The sequence below is a fragment of the Muntiacus reevesi genome, chromosome 7 (assembly GCF_963930625.1).
Source record: "Muntiacus reevesi chromosome 7, mMunRee1.1, whole genome shotgun sequence".
NCBI lineage: Eukaryota > Metazoa > Chordata > Mammalia > Artiodactyla > Cervidae > Muntiacus > Muntiacus reevesi.
In genome coordinates, this window is record NC_089255.1 from 8,640,681 (window position 1) to 8,655,579 (window position 14,899).

At 45.9% G+C, this 14,899-nt stretch overlaps 1 protein-coding gene across 11 annotated transcripts in view; it reads left to right on the forward strand.

Moving 5' to 3' along the window:
* The window catches only part of PDE8B (phosphodiesterase 8B), a 252,047-nt gene that overhangs the window by 168,031 nt on the left and 69,117 nt on the right, over positions 1–14,899 (forward strand). For all 11 annotated transcript variants that reach the window (XM_065940982.1, XM_065940975.1, XM_065940976.1 and 8 more), the window contains 4 exons: positions 521–609; positions 8,839–8,917; positions 13,085–13,225; positions 14,644–14,732. In XM_065940982.1, the coding sequence (XP_065797054.1) occupies positions 521–609; positions 8,839–8,917; positions 13,085–13,225; positions 14,644–14,732 (398 nt within the window). The remainder of the gene's footprint in view (positions 1–520; positions 610–8,838; positions 8,918–13,084; positions 13,226–14,643; positions 14,733–14,899) is intronic.

Genomic DNA, 14,899 nt, shown 5'->3' on the forward strand with positions numbered 1-14,899 from the left:
TGCCATCCTCGCTAGACATGTGGAAGTGTGTGTGTGTGTGTGTGTGTGTGTGTGTGAAAGAGGCAGACACGGGGGAGGGAGGAGTGTGAGGCTCTCAAATGAGGAGAGAAGCAAAGACCACCTCTTCCCTCCAGCAGACATCACTCAGTGTACACAGAGTGAAGGCATCCAGGCTCAGTTTCAGAAGACCTTCCTTAGGGCGGCAGCAGCCCAGATGCTTCAGTAATCAGCAAGGCTGGGGAGGTGTTCTAACCCTTGTGTGTTTATTTTCCTGTGAATGTTCATAATGAACTTTTCCCCGTCTTTGGTGTAGTTCACTGTACAATATTATCTGCTTTCTTGTTTCGTGTACATTTAAACAGGCATTTCAAACATCTGACAGCTGTTTTATTTCATCTCTTCTTCCTTACTAGTTGTCTTATACAACAAAGTTACCTGAGGTTGGAGACACAAGCCTTTTTTAACTGTTTAAGAAGTAATTGTATGCGTCTTATGTATTATCTTTGCTTTTTCCCCCCAGAGATTTATGGAGAACAGCAGCATAATCGCTTGCTACAATGAACTGATTCAAATAGAACATGGGGAAGTTCGCTCACAGTTCAAATTAAGGTATGTAGCAAAATAGGATGAACATGAGGTTAATCGGTAGCCAAGCTTATCTATCCTCAGGCTGAGAGTCACAGCAGAACCCCAGAGATTCTGAAGCTATTGAACAAGTGATGATAACTTCTAAAAGAGAGAATCTAAACTGGGAGCCCTTTGGCATAATGAAATAAATTGGAAGTATTTCTTCTTTTGACAGTATTTTCCACTCTTTACTGCAGTTTAACAATTATACCCTAGGAAAAGTACTGTTTAACTTCTGTACAATTATATGGAGATTAAGAATAGCCTTTGAGGATTAGTACTTAGTACTCGCAACATTTATAAATTCCTACTTGAATTGGCATAGTTAGGGGCAGACCCAGGGGTATATTTATTATGCTAACTACGGTAACTGCTACCTATTTGTGATAGCAGTTTCCTGAGACCTGCTTGTGGCCTCGGTATGCATGAGGTTTCTTCAAGAACGTTTTGAAGTGTCCGTGTGCATGTCTGGTGCTCTCAGCTGCTCTGTGGTGCTGACTTCTGGATAAATGGATTCTCTCGGTGTCTGCATGGTAGGATACTCTGCTTCTGGGGCTTCTTGAAACAGCTGAGTTCTAGCCCATGCCTGGTTTTGCTCAGCCTCTGCTCTGGCACACTCTCAGGACCCTGATTTCTTCAACCTGTCCCTATGAGCAGAGAGAACAGGGGAAAGAAGAGGCTCTTGGCAGCTTGCAGCCCCTGAGAGGCCAGTCTCAAGGGGCTGCAGGCTGCAGGATTCCAGAAGGGCCCTGGCTTCTCTCTGCAGCCCACTGAGGGTCACCTGGCTTTCAAGGTGTGCGTGCATGCTACGTTGCTTCAGTCATGTCTGACTCTGTGCAACCACATGGACTGTAGCCTGCCGGGCTTTCAGACTCAGTGAAAAATAAATAAGACAGCATCTCTTTGAAATGGTTCTGTTTCTTACCTTGATTACTGAATTTGCTTTCAAAGAGAACAAAACCCTTTCTAAACTTAACTTTTCTGGGCCATCCTCTGTCCCTCGAAAGAAAAATGGATGGGCATGAACCCACAGAGACAGGCTCTTCTGCGGTTCACTCTGGTCAGGGAAGTCAACTGTTTGGTGGCTAGAGAGCTCTAAGAAGTAAAGTGTGGGGGTTAAACAGTCCCTTTTGCAGTCTTAAACAATTGAGAATCTCAAACCAGTGGGAGTTCTTTGGTAAGGAAGATGAATCCCTTGATTTCTTTGTATCCATATATTTATTAGCTTCAGGGAACTTCATAAAATTTCTTAGGGAAACTATATTGCCTTTACTACAACAATTTATGATTTTTAATTGTACTTTAATTGTTTTCATTCCTGGGGGACTCTTCTGTTTTTATGGAGAGTGAAAAAGACTTTGTACTTTTATTTTAGATGTTTTCACAATAAATAGGATTAGGAAAAGAGAGATTTCATTTTGGTTTAATTCTTCAACAGTGTATGATCTACCACAAAAGTGAACAGCAGACGCTGTATTGCTTTGATCAGTGATTCTCTCATTTTATTTTAAATGACTGCTTGAGTTTTCCTAGGCAGCATGAAGTGTGATGGCACAGGTCAGAGGTCAGAAGGTACCTCGTCCGGGGGAGTGGGGCGAAGGCAAGTCTGGCTATTTGAAATAAACATCCGCAGGCAGCTCTGGAGCTAAAAGGAAAGGGCTTTAGGTTATCGTGCTGATGAAATCTGCTCAGAGCCAGGGGACTGAGAACTTCTCGAGGACTCACAGATTCAGAACTCGGCAAGGTTCTAAGCACCTAATCCTGTGCCTGTCCCATAACTTCTCACCCCTCAGTGCCTGGAGCTGGTTTGCAGAGTTGGGCTCACTGTAAAGGTCATAGTGAAATGCCTTGGGTTCTTAGTCCAAATCTGCGTCACGGTGGTGAACGGATCTGGCCCAGCAGCTACGGTCCCAGGAAGGTGGGTTTACTCAGAACCCTGACCCCCTCATCTTCTGCACCAGCTTCAGCTTAGCTGATAGGAAGCCTCCCTTCCCAGCCACAAGCAACCTGCCGGGGAGCAGCCCCTGCAGGGGGGTAGGGAGGCAAGTTCTCTGCAAGAGAAGACAGAGGAGGAAGGACTAAGTGTTCAGGTCCTTCTGATGCTGTTTAGCTGGTTGAACCTCAGCTGTCTCAGCTCCCTTCTTGTTTTTTGGAGAAGTAGCGGTGGGGTGTGTGGTTTGATTCTCCCTCGGCCTAGTGGATGGGAGAGACCGCGACCCTCTGTGGTCTCTCCAGCTCGTTAGGGTACTTCAGGACATCTCGACCATCTACCTGCACCCCAGGGGCTGACAGGCAACTCTGTGACTTGCTGTTGATAGGGGAAATGAGGCTCTGTGTTATACAATGCCAGAATAATTATAGTCTAATTATATAATACTTTCCCCTGCAATTCCACCCCCAGCTGCAGCTAAATATGTGACATTACTAGCATTCAGCAAGGCCACGCTGTGCTGCATGGATAATACTGGATGTTGAAGGCAGACACTTCTGTCCAGTCTTCGTGGATGGTGACCATACTTACTTAACCAAGAAAAAAGATCATGTAATCAAACACAAGATACCTAATCTAGAAATTCCATTATATGAGAATAACTTTTAAAGATAGAACAGAATCATACTTCTGTGTACATGTGGTGGATCGCCTTATTGAACAGAAGAATTCATGAAAAGGGAAATGGCTAGGGAGAGAAGGGAGAACTGATGACCATTTATTGCTTATGTTCGTGTACTTCTGTATCATGAAAAGAACTATGTTAACCAAAATATCAGTAGGATTTGGGTATTTATTGGGAGCTTAAGCTGATGTGCATGCTAAGTCGCTTCAGTCATGTCCAACCCTATGGACTGTGAGTTTACACTAATGAAGGATGAGTTATTGTTTCGTCATTAGGCAATCTGATACCCATCATCTAAGGCTTACACCGGATCAGTTTATTTTACCCCAAGTCTTAAGAGAGTAACAGTCCTCCATTTTAGAAAGAATCAACTCCTGATGCGCAAACCTCAGTATTCTGTAGAACACTACACCTTTCATTACTAGCCGATGTTTATAGAGCACTTTGTCCTCACGTGGGCTCTGCGTCACAGCCGTGTGACGGGTGTAGAAACCGAACTGTGATGGTTAAAGGCCCCAGCCTGCGCTGCATCGCTGCCCAGGGGCGGTGCTGGCTGGCAGCGCGTCCATGACGCCCTCCCTGCCACTTCCACACTCCTGCTGGCCTGTGAGTTTGTATCCAGAACCTTCGCCCTTCATGGCACCCACCTTGCACAATCCACCCTACCCAGGTTCTGCAGCCTCAGCGTGTGTGTCTCAGAGGGGTGTGCATGCTTTGCTGGAGTAGATTCTAGAGTCCCTTTGTTAGGAACACAAGAGATCGTGTAACCCAGCCACCCGGGCACAATTGTCAGAGGAAACACAGAGCCGGAGAGACTCTTGGCACAGTCGCGAGTCCCTGATGTGGGGGTGGCAGTGCTGGAGCAGAGTCCTGGCACCCTGTGTTAAGTCAGACACACTCTGCATGCCGTCATAGCACTGTGTTCCCTGTAGACTTTCTACCTGTTGTTGTTCAGTCACTCCGTCGTGTCAGACTCTCTGTGACCCCATGGACTGCAGCACACCAGGCTTCCCTGTCCTTCACCATCTCCCTGAGCTTGCTCAAACTCATGTCCATTGAATCGGTGATGCCATCCAACCATCTCATCCTCTGTCGTCCCCTTCCTCTCCTGCCTTCCATCTTTCCCAGCATCAGGGTCTTTTCCCATGAGTCGGCTCTTTGCATCAGGTGGCCAAAGTATTGGAGCTTCAGCTTCAGCATCAGTCCTTCCAATGAATAGTCAGGGTTGATTTCCTTTAGAACTGACTTGTTTGATCTCCTTGCAGTCCAAGGGACTTTCAAGAGTCTTCTCCAACATCACAATTTGAAAGCATCAGTTCTTCAGCCCTCAGCCTTCTTTATGTTCCATCCATACGCTCACATCCGTACATGACTACTGGAAAAATCATAGCTTTGACTATACGGACCTTTGCAGACAAAATAATTTCTCTGCTTCTTAATATGCTGTCTAGGTTTATCATAGCTTTGTGATATTTTCCTTCTCCATGTGGACCTTCATGGACAACTAAGAAGATGAAGGGGAAATGGTTACATTACCAGCACTTCTTGAGTTCTCACAACAATATTCTGTTTCTCTGGAGCTTTTCTAATTTTTCAACTTCTCAACCTGAAAACTACAAAAATACATTGGCATTGCTGTGCTATATGGCTCGTAAGAACAGAAAAATTAAGCTAAATTCCTTCTATGTGAAGAATATTAATAATTAATGCAGGAAATTTAATTCTCAAACTCCAGGAACATGATTCAAAGTAATTACTTCATTTTGCTACAGGTTTATTTCAACAGAACCATCAGCCAAATTGAGTTAAAGCCTAGATCTACACATGGCAGTCCCATACCATTCGTCGCCGCGGACAGTATTCTGCTGGTCCTGCCAACGTACTTTCACTTTAGCTATTGATGAAGATCTGCTTTGTTCCATTGGGCATGACACTCACCGGAGAGTGTATGCTTTGTAGTGAACATCCGATAGGTGCATCTTGGCAGCTGGAGCTAAGATCGTGTATGAAAGCAGCCTCTTGAATTGACAGAAACAATCATACTGGGAAGTCGCTGTTTACGTACTTAATTGAGCCTCACAGGTACTTTAAGAAAATGCTTGGGTGCGAGGGGAATGTGTCATTGATCAGACGTGCTAGCACTTCATTGTGCAGCTCCCAGAGCTGAGGGCCTGGCCCACACAGATCATCTTTTCCGTGTGGGTCGCTGGAGACAGGGCTCGCTTTCCTGTGGTGCTGGGCTGGGCGCTGGACCCAAAGGCCTGAGCGCACTTGCGATGAGACTCGCTCTGCTTGCTTCTTCGTATGACGTGGTGCAGTGATGACTTTGGTAACGATTTTAAAGTCCTCCTTGATTCTTTTTCACGTTTTACATGATCGTGTTTACAAACACTGCCTTGCTAACAGGACCGTATACAACTCATAGTCGGTCGACTGTAGCCACTCACTTTATTTTTTGTTTTAATTGAAGTATGGCTGCTGTAGCACGTTACAATATGTGCTGTGCTTAGTTGCTCAGTCATGTCCAACTCTTTGCAACCCCACGGACTGTAGCCCACTGGGCTCTTTTGTCCATGGGGATTCTCCAGGCAAGAATAGTGGAGTGGGTTGCCATGTCCTCCTCCAGGGGATCCTCCCAACCCAGGAATCGAACTGGGGTCTCTGGCATTGCAGGTGGATTCTTTACCAACTGAGCTACCAGGGACCCCCTACATTACAATATAGTGATTCATAATTTTGAAAGATTATGCTCCATTTATAGTTATTATAAAATATTATTATACAATATATCCCTACAGCTTATTTTATACCTAATAGTTTGTACCTCTTTCTCCCCTCTCCCCAATGGTAACCACTAGTTTGTACTCTATATCTGTGAATTTGCTTTTGTTATATTCACTGGCTTTTGTTATATTCACTGGTTTGTTGATTTTTTGGTTCCACATATAAGTGATATCATAGTATTTGTCTTTCTGAGTTATCTCACTTAGCATAACGCCGGCCAAGTCCATCCATGTTGTGCTGGAAATGGCAAAATTTTGTTCTTTTTGTGTCTGAGTAATATTCCATTGTGTATCTACACCACATCTTTATCCATTCATCTGTCAATGGGTACTTACGTTGTTTCCATGTCTTGGTTATTGTGAATAATGCTGTTACGAATATTGGGGCATATGTATGTTTTTTAATTAGTGTGTTTGTTTTTTATGGATGTATACCCAGGAGTGGAATTGCTGGGTCATGTGATAGTTCTGTGTCGTATGGTAGTTCTGTTTCCAGTTTTTTGAGAAACATAGCTTGAAACAATTTGAATAAGAAAACGCCTTACCTTGTGGTACATATACACCATGGAATATTACTCAGCCGCTAAAAAGAATTCATTTGAATCAGTTCTAATGAGATGGACGAAACTGGAGCCCATTATACAGAGTGAAGTAAGCCAGAAAGATAAAGATCATTACAGCATACTAACACATATATATGGAATTTAGAAAGATGGTAATGATAACCCTATGTGCAAAACAGAAAAAGAGACACAGAGGTACAGAACAGACTTTGGAACTCCATGGGAGAAGGTGAGGGTGGGATGTTTTGAAAGAACAGCATGTATATTATCTATAGTGAAACAGATCACCAGCCCAGGCGGGATGCATGAGACAAGTGCTCGGGCCTGGTGGGCTGGGAGGACCCAGAGGAGTCGGGTGGAGAGGGAGGTGGGAGGGGGGATCGGGATGGGGAACACGTGTAACTCTATGGCTGATTCATGTCAATGTATGACAAAACCCACTGAAATGTTGTGAAGTAATTAGCCTCCAACTAATAAAAATAAATAAATAAATAAATATATGGAAAAAATAAACACTATTATGAAAAGCCTAAAAAAAAAAAGACTCATTAAACTTGTGTTTGGCTGTGAAGAAAAAAAAAAGAAAATGCCTTACCCTATTGGGCATCTTGGTGGAGTGGGGTTTATGTTCTCCTCTGCTCACCTCCATCACGATTACTTACTGTAAGTACTTACTGTACTTATTGAAGACTCCCACACCGGCATCTTCATCTCTTCAGTGACAGGAACACCACCCATCAATGGACTAAAATCATTTTCCATGAAGGTTGCCTTGCTACTATTGAAAGCAGTTCTTGGCTTAATGTTTCAGATACACTCGTGAGAAAATATAGGTTATGATTAACTTTTCTTCCCACCAACAGCCTTTGAAGGCTTTAGAGCACAAAGAATTATTCTGAGATCTTGCAAATAATATTAAGTACTGTGTCTTGAAATCTTATATTGTCCCAAATACTTTGAGACATAGCTCACATAAACTATCTATGTTGATTCTTACAACAAAATTTAAAGAATCTGCCGGCAATGTAGGAGACCCAAGTTCGATCCCTGGGTTGGGAAGATCCCCCGGAGAAGGACATGGCAACCCACTCCAGTATTCTTGCCTGGAGAATTCCATGGACAGAGGAGCCTGGTGGGGCACAGTCCCTGGGGTCACAAAGAATCAGACAACTAACACTTCAAGTGGTCAACTAACTCTTCACTTCATTTTATAGATAAGGAAACTGGGGGCCAGCAAAGAGAAAACTTTTCCCAGGGTCCCATAACTGGCAAAATACCGAACCAAGTTTCACCCAGTTTTTTTCTATTCTCTGTCTTGTAAACAGTTCAAAGTAGAATGGCAGTTAGATGCTTTATGAGAGAAAAAAATGAAGTGTTTTAAGAGTTTGTTTTATGAGAAGAAACATCTGTCTAGTAAATTAACATTTTTTGTGGGGGTAATGTGTTAGAAAGCCTTCACTGGACTTGTTTAAATAGCCAGCATGAATAAGGAAGCTCTAGAAACTAGGCACATCCTTCTTGAGTTAGATGGTAAGGAGCTTACTGTATTTGGAGTTGCTCTAGGTTGTAAGGTAGCTAGAATGTTACATGAGAAATTGAGATGATTTTAAATATTCCTGATATACAAGGAAGGTCATCAAGAATAGTGCCCACCTGGAGACCTGTAAAATGAACCAGGCAAGAGGAATTCTGCCCTCTTTGCCTTTCATCAGACAGTGGATATAGTTGAAAGCAAAGTACCATAAAGGCTTCCTAACTAAGGCCATCAAAGTAAGAAAAGAAAAAAAAAAGTTTCTATGTCTGTTGCAAAAGGCCAGAATACCTCAGATCCAATATGGGCTTAGTTAGGTTTTCCAAGCTGATGGGGACGGGACTTCTCCATGACAGTGCTGTGAATGGAACAGCAGAACGTCACTGGTGCGGAGCACAGGCGCCTCTGAGACCGGCTTTGGCGCGTCTCTTTCCTTGTGTCAGTGTGAAGGTTTCATCCAGCACACACAGAGGTCATTGCATGACCTGTGACAATTGGCTGGATAGCTTTCTTCTCTTTGTATGCTGTACGTAGAAGTACCTGCTATTGTTTGTTTATTTCGCTTGAAAGGCTAGGTTTCTTTTTTTTTCCCTCCAAAACAGAATATCAAAAGGTACTTGGTTTTAATGAATCTAAGGAACTGTCTACTTCGATAAATTAACGGATGAAATGCGCATGGTTTTCCCGCAGAACTAACATGAATCTTTTGCAACTTTCAGGGCCTGTAATTCAGTGTTTACAGCATTAGACCACTGTCACGAAGCCATAGAAATCACAAGCGATGACCACGTGATCCAGGTAGGGGGCACTTTTTATCTTTAGACATCAAAAGAGAGCCTTTCAAGTCTGAGCCACCCTTTTTTGAGCACTTTGCTGTAATTCTCACATTTCAGCACATTTTCTTTGGAGAAAGGGACATCAAAGTGTGCAAAGAAAACTGATACTCTTCAGCTGAGAATTAGATACTCAGTAAGAATAAAAATTAGTTCAGATCAGAACCTGCGATTTCTCTGACAGAGATGGGATAAATTCTTTAGACTTTGTGGAAAGACATTGTTTATACCAAAGTATGTCAGAACTGTAAATACTTATAAATACCTTGGGAACAGAATATTATCAGTGGTCCTCATTGATTTGCTTACCGTTGGCATTCTAGTTATAAAGCACTCTTATATGATATAGGGGCTTCCCAGGTGGCGCTAGTGGTAAAGAATCTGCCTGCAATGCAGGATACCTGGGTTCGATCCCTGGGTGGGGAAGATCCCCTGGAGAAGGGCATGGCAACCCACTCCAGTATCCTCACCTGGAGAATTCCGTGGACAGAAGAGCCTGGTGGGCTACAGTCCATAGCGTCCCAAAGAGTCAGACACGACTGAAGTGACTTGGCATGTATGCTTAGATAATATTAAAGTCGTCTTCCTAAGGAAATGTGTTTGGCAGACAAAACCTTGTTGAAATAAAGTTGTCGTATTATTTTTGGAAGGTAGGAAATCGCATGGACAGAGCGTCTGGCAAGCTATAATAAATCCATGGGATCACACAGAGTCAGACACGATAGAGCAACCAACACTGCAAGGCAGTTGCACTTAGAAAACATCCTGAAGTGCAGACGCTCCCCTGATGGGCCCTGGCCTGCCTGCCCTTGGTCTGCGCCGTGGCCCTGAGCGTGACAGCACCCGCCACCCTCGGGAGAGATGAACGACTGTCCAGCACAGCGCCCCACGACAGCCTCTCATGTGCTCTCCTTGAAACAGCCCCCTGCCCACACAGACACCCTGCTCCCGCATGGGGTCAGAGACAGCAGAGACCCACCGTGTGGGGCCCTGTCGTCCACACGCTCGTGAAGTTATCGCATCTCCCTTCAGGAACCCCATGAGAGAGACATACAGTGATACAGATGGGGAAACCAAGGCCCAGCAAGGCCAAGGAATTTCTCCAAGGAAAACCCCAGTAATAAATACTGGAACCAAAACATCCACCCCTGTCTTTCTGACTCTGGAGCCTTCCCACCTGGTTCCCTGTTTGGCCACATTTTTGGAATTTGTTTTCTGGCTGTCCCATGACATGGGTCTAAAGGCTTCCTCATGATGCTGCCTGTTACCGGCCCACCTGCCCACGGATCTGCCCTGAACCACAGAGAAATCAGACATGTTTCTGTTATAGACTGGGCACAGATCCACTCCCACCTGGACGCAAACAGTCAGTTCTGTTCATGAAACACATTTGTTTTGTACCTCCCTCTTTTTTTCTTTCTTTACAAGAGAAAAGCAGAAGTTTCTTCATATATACTTGCATACCAAGGAGGTATCCAGGGAAAAGGAGTGAACTCACACCTCCAGTTTTTACAGGGAAGCCAGGTGGTGGTTTTAGTGATGAGAAGGGGCTGTCTGCTGTCTACCAGCTGTAATCTTGCAAACAGTCCAGACAGATGAGTCCTTCCTTCTCCAGTTAGCTCCTGATGGTCAGGAAACATGCATCTCTGGGAGAGGTGATAGGCTGATGGTGTCACAAGCTATGAATCACCGCCAGCCTTTACCTGAAAGAGGAAGGATCAGGGGCTGGGGACGGTGGGTGCCTGGTTAGGGGAATCCTTGTATTAAAAAGGAAACTGTACTGATTGCGGAGTTTCCCTTGGGGCACCCGCTCAGGCCCCTTCACAAGCCTACCAGTTTCCTAAATATAAAACTCAAGAACAAGGAGGAAGTTGAAGAAAGGATGTTATACATAAGGGGGAAATTTAAAAGGCCTTCGTGCCATAGATTTTAAAAGGTGTCATCATGAGTGAGTTTCGTCATATATCTTCTTGTTCAATACCAGAGTCCTTCTCGGGACAGCTCCGCTTCACAGGCATGTGTCTGTCAGTGCAGGCGGCAGTAGCACTTGACATTCATAAATATTATCTCTCTCCCTTTCCATCCATCGAAACTGTTCGCTTCAAAACACTTAAGTGGTGCTGACCATGCGCCAGACGCAGCACTTAGCATTTTGCACATGCTTGTTTATTTCTTAAAACAATTCTATGAAGCAGGTACTACTGTCCAGGCCATTTTACAGATGAGGAAACTGAGGTCCAGAGAAGATCAGTAAACTTCCCGTGGTGCTAGTGATGGACAGAGCCAGGATGTGAACTTGAGTGCCTTGGCTCCACAGTCCATGTCCTGGAGTACCTGTTGCATTGTGAGGTCGCCTGGCATGAATGAAGGGCTATGACTTCTACTTGTCTTTACAGCCTACTAGCCAAAGCAGAGTAAACACATAGGAAAATATGAGCATTTGGCCAACAAATAAGGAGAACAATACATTCTCAAGTATTATCCCTTCCTCAGCTATTTACTGAACAGTCCTGAATATCCAAAGACCAATCTGAAGTAACCTTTGCCCTTGAGGATTTTCATGTCTAGTTGGGGAGAGAGAAAGAAAAGAATTTAGATTCAGTGTAATAGGGCATCAGAAGCCTGCACAGGAGAGAGTGGGAGTTGTCGGAGAGGCACAGGCTCCAAGTGGGTAGGGGCTTAAGGACAGCTTGCTGGAGGGGGGTTGGAAATCGGAGTTGACATGACCAGGAGGCGGGGCAGGGCATCTAGCAGAGAGCAGGTGGGCAGAGTCCTGCAGGTTGGGAGACTAGCCCAGGCCTCCTAGCTGCAGGCAGGGCTGGGCCGGGGGACTGTGAGCCCGACCTGATGAGCAGGGGTCCTGCTGCCCGCCCAGGGAGGCTGGAGACCGCCACGTGCAAGTGATAGAAGGTCAGTGAAGACAGTGTCACCACCCCTTCCTCTTCAGTGACCCCTGGAAGGCCCGAGGGCCGCCCCCCAGCCCCTCCTCCTCCCAGGGCGGACGGTGCTAGCAGAAGCCAGCTTCCCCAGGGAGTGGCTCCCCACGGGTCCCTGCATCACCGTGTTCCCTGCTGCTGTCATCCTTGTGGAGGGCAAAAGTGATGCCATGTGCAAGACCCTTTCTGAAGTAGCAGGTGGATGTCAGTTACTCCCAGAGAAGTCCGTGACCTAGATGCAATGTGCTCACATTCTCCCCACGGTCCTGTTGCTTTCCCCTCTGCTCAGCTGCTCATCTGGTGATTCTGTTCTCTGAGACGAAATGGGAGGCTGTGGACAGGAGCTGGGAGGCAGCCAAGGTGATAGCTCTAAATTCCAGGGCCCTGGACAGAATTTTGGAAAGAAGCTTCTGAATCTGCCCATCCCTGCCTGTCCTCGGTGGGGACGATGCCTAAACCCCGCACTGTGCCCAGCTGCGAAAGGACTGCCTCCTGCCCAAGGTTTTTAACTGAATTTATGCTTCAGTTAGACCAGAAGTGGCCCCAAGGCATAGCATTGGTTAATAGACAGTGGCAATTATCTATTAATATTATCTAGACATGTGAGATCAAATTGCTTCCTTGTAGAAATGTGATTAATAGAAGCCACGACCTGTTGAGTGGAGTTCTAGTTAATTTTTTTTAAGACTTTTCTGATGTGGACCATTTTCAAGTGTTTATTGGATTTGTCACAATATTACTTCTGTTTTATGTTTTGGTTTTTGACTGCAAGGCATGTGGGGTCTTAGCTCCCAGACCAGGGATCCCCTGCATTGGAAGGTGAAGTCTTAACCACTGGGTCAACAGGGACATCCCTCTAGTTAATTTTTATGTGTTCTTTTTTTTCTGAGTTTTTTCTTTTTTCATGGGCAGTGGGTGATGAATAAGGCCCATTGGAAGCTGGCACTAGTAGATAAAGGTTTCTTGCTATTTTTACTGCTGAAGAATTTCTTCCAGTTTCCAGAGGGCCTGGGGTGCTGGGTTGGCAGTTGAATGAATGCATTGCTCCTCAGGAGGGAGCCCACTCACTGGGGCTGGGGGACTCGTCTGGACCCATACCAGAGAACGCTGGCCCAGGGCACGTTTTCTGTGCCCTGACAAGTGTTCTGCAGGCACACGGCATCCTGTTCTGACTCATACCCACTTCCCGTTCACAGTATGTCAACCCAGCCTTCGAAAGGATGATGGGCTACCACAAAGGTGAACTGCTGGGGAAAGAACTCGCCGAGCTGCCCAAAAGTGACAAGAACCGGGCGGACCTTCTCGACACCATCAACACCTGCATCAAGAAGGGCAAGGTAGGTGAAACCAAACCCATCCACAGACCCCACCCAACTAATACACTGTGTCACCTCTTTCACATGGGCTCCTTTAATAATATTACAGTTAAGTGAAAAATCTCATGTTTGTAAGATGAGTTCAAATCTGAGTTAATTTGGGATAGCAGTCAAATCTGGTGCTTATCACAATGATGTAGAATCTGATGATTTTCTACAAGGAAATTTCTTCCTCCATGTGATTATATCTTACCTGTGATGGCTGGAAATTCGTACCTGTCTCCAAGTAGAGTTCCTCCCAGGGTTTAGTTTATCCAGAGTTTGAAGGAGAAGGATTTAGTATCAGTATTTACATGTTTCATAGGCCCACTTTTCAGTCATTTTTTTTTTTCTAGTCTCTTTACTCATCACGGTTGAGTAGAGACATATAGCTCCCTCGTCGCTGCCTCGGCAGTCTGTCCGGCAGCCTTCTCTGCATCCCAGCAGATGAAGGCAGTGGTGTGGATGCAGTTGGCATCTCCCACAAGTCCTTCCTTCCAGACCGCTGCCCTTGGAGCAGGAACTGCCTGGGCATTTTCTTGGAAGCATTCAGATGCCTTCTCTGATGTGAAGGAGTTCGATAGCTTTGCATTTCTTCATTGGGGGACCATTGTATGGGAATGCAGTAAGTTTGTATTAATAGAAGAATATTAGGGGAGTGAGACCAAAAAGGAAGCAGGACAGGTCCTCCAAAAAAACTTTTCTGGGAGAGTGCTGCCACACACCTGATGACCCCAGCCCGTGTACCAGTTGGCCCTCCCGTGTGAGTATTTGGGCGAGAAGAGCATCTCACGTCCTGATTCAGCCACTTCCTCCCAGAAGCAGTGGAGGTGCCTCAGGCTCCCCCTGGAGGCCGCCGGGCTCTTCGTCCTGCCCTTTTCCCCAGGGTCTGGATGCAGGAGGAACCTCACACTCCCCTTTGCCTCATCCACGGAACCTACCAGGAGCCAGACTGAGCCCAGAGAAGGCTTGACTAGAGGCCCCAGAGGATAGTAGAAGGGGAGTTGAGATAGATTTATTACCACATTTTCTACTTCCTCATGTGGGCAAATTAGTTGGCATTGCTGAGCCTCAGTGGACAGATCTGCACCTGAAGGGGGATGAGTACCAGGCTTGCAGGTTGTCATAAAGATCTCAAGAGAGACCTTAAAGAATTCCCCGACCTGGTGCCACCACACCCATGGGGCTGAGAGCCCAGCGCCTGAGAGGGGCAGCCTGGCTGTGGCTGGGCCCCGTGACTGAGCCTTACTCAGCGCCACGATGGGCACAGCTAGAGAGCGGTGTTCTGTGAGGTGTAGGAAAAGCGTGTGGGAGTCTCACTGCTGAACGTGATGAGCCCGCTGTAGGAGCTGCTGAGTACCCGGACGGAAGGATCTTGAGAGCTCTCTTTGTCCGTGTAGGAGTGGCAGGGAGTCTACTACGCCAGACGGAAATCCGGCGACAGCATCCAGCAACATGTGAAGATCACTCCGGTGATCGGCCAAGGAGGGTGAGCGCTGACTCTTAACCTCTGCTGTCTGAGGGGCCCTGTGGGCATTGGGTCTGTAAATGGGAAATGCAAGTGGGTTGAACCCACCAATACAATAGGATTGGGTGTGTATATAATGCGTGCCAAGGCCACCTCTGCGCAGCCACTGAACAAATCATCCCCTCTTC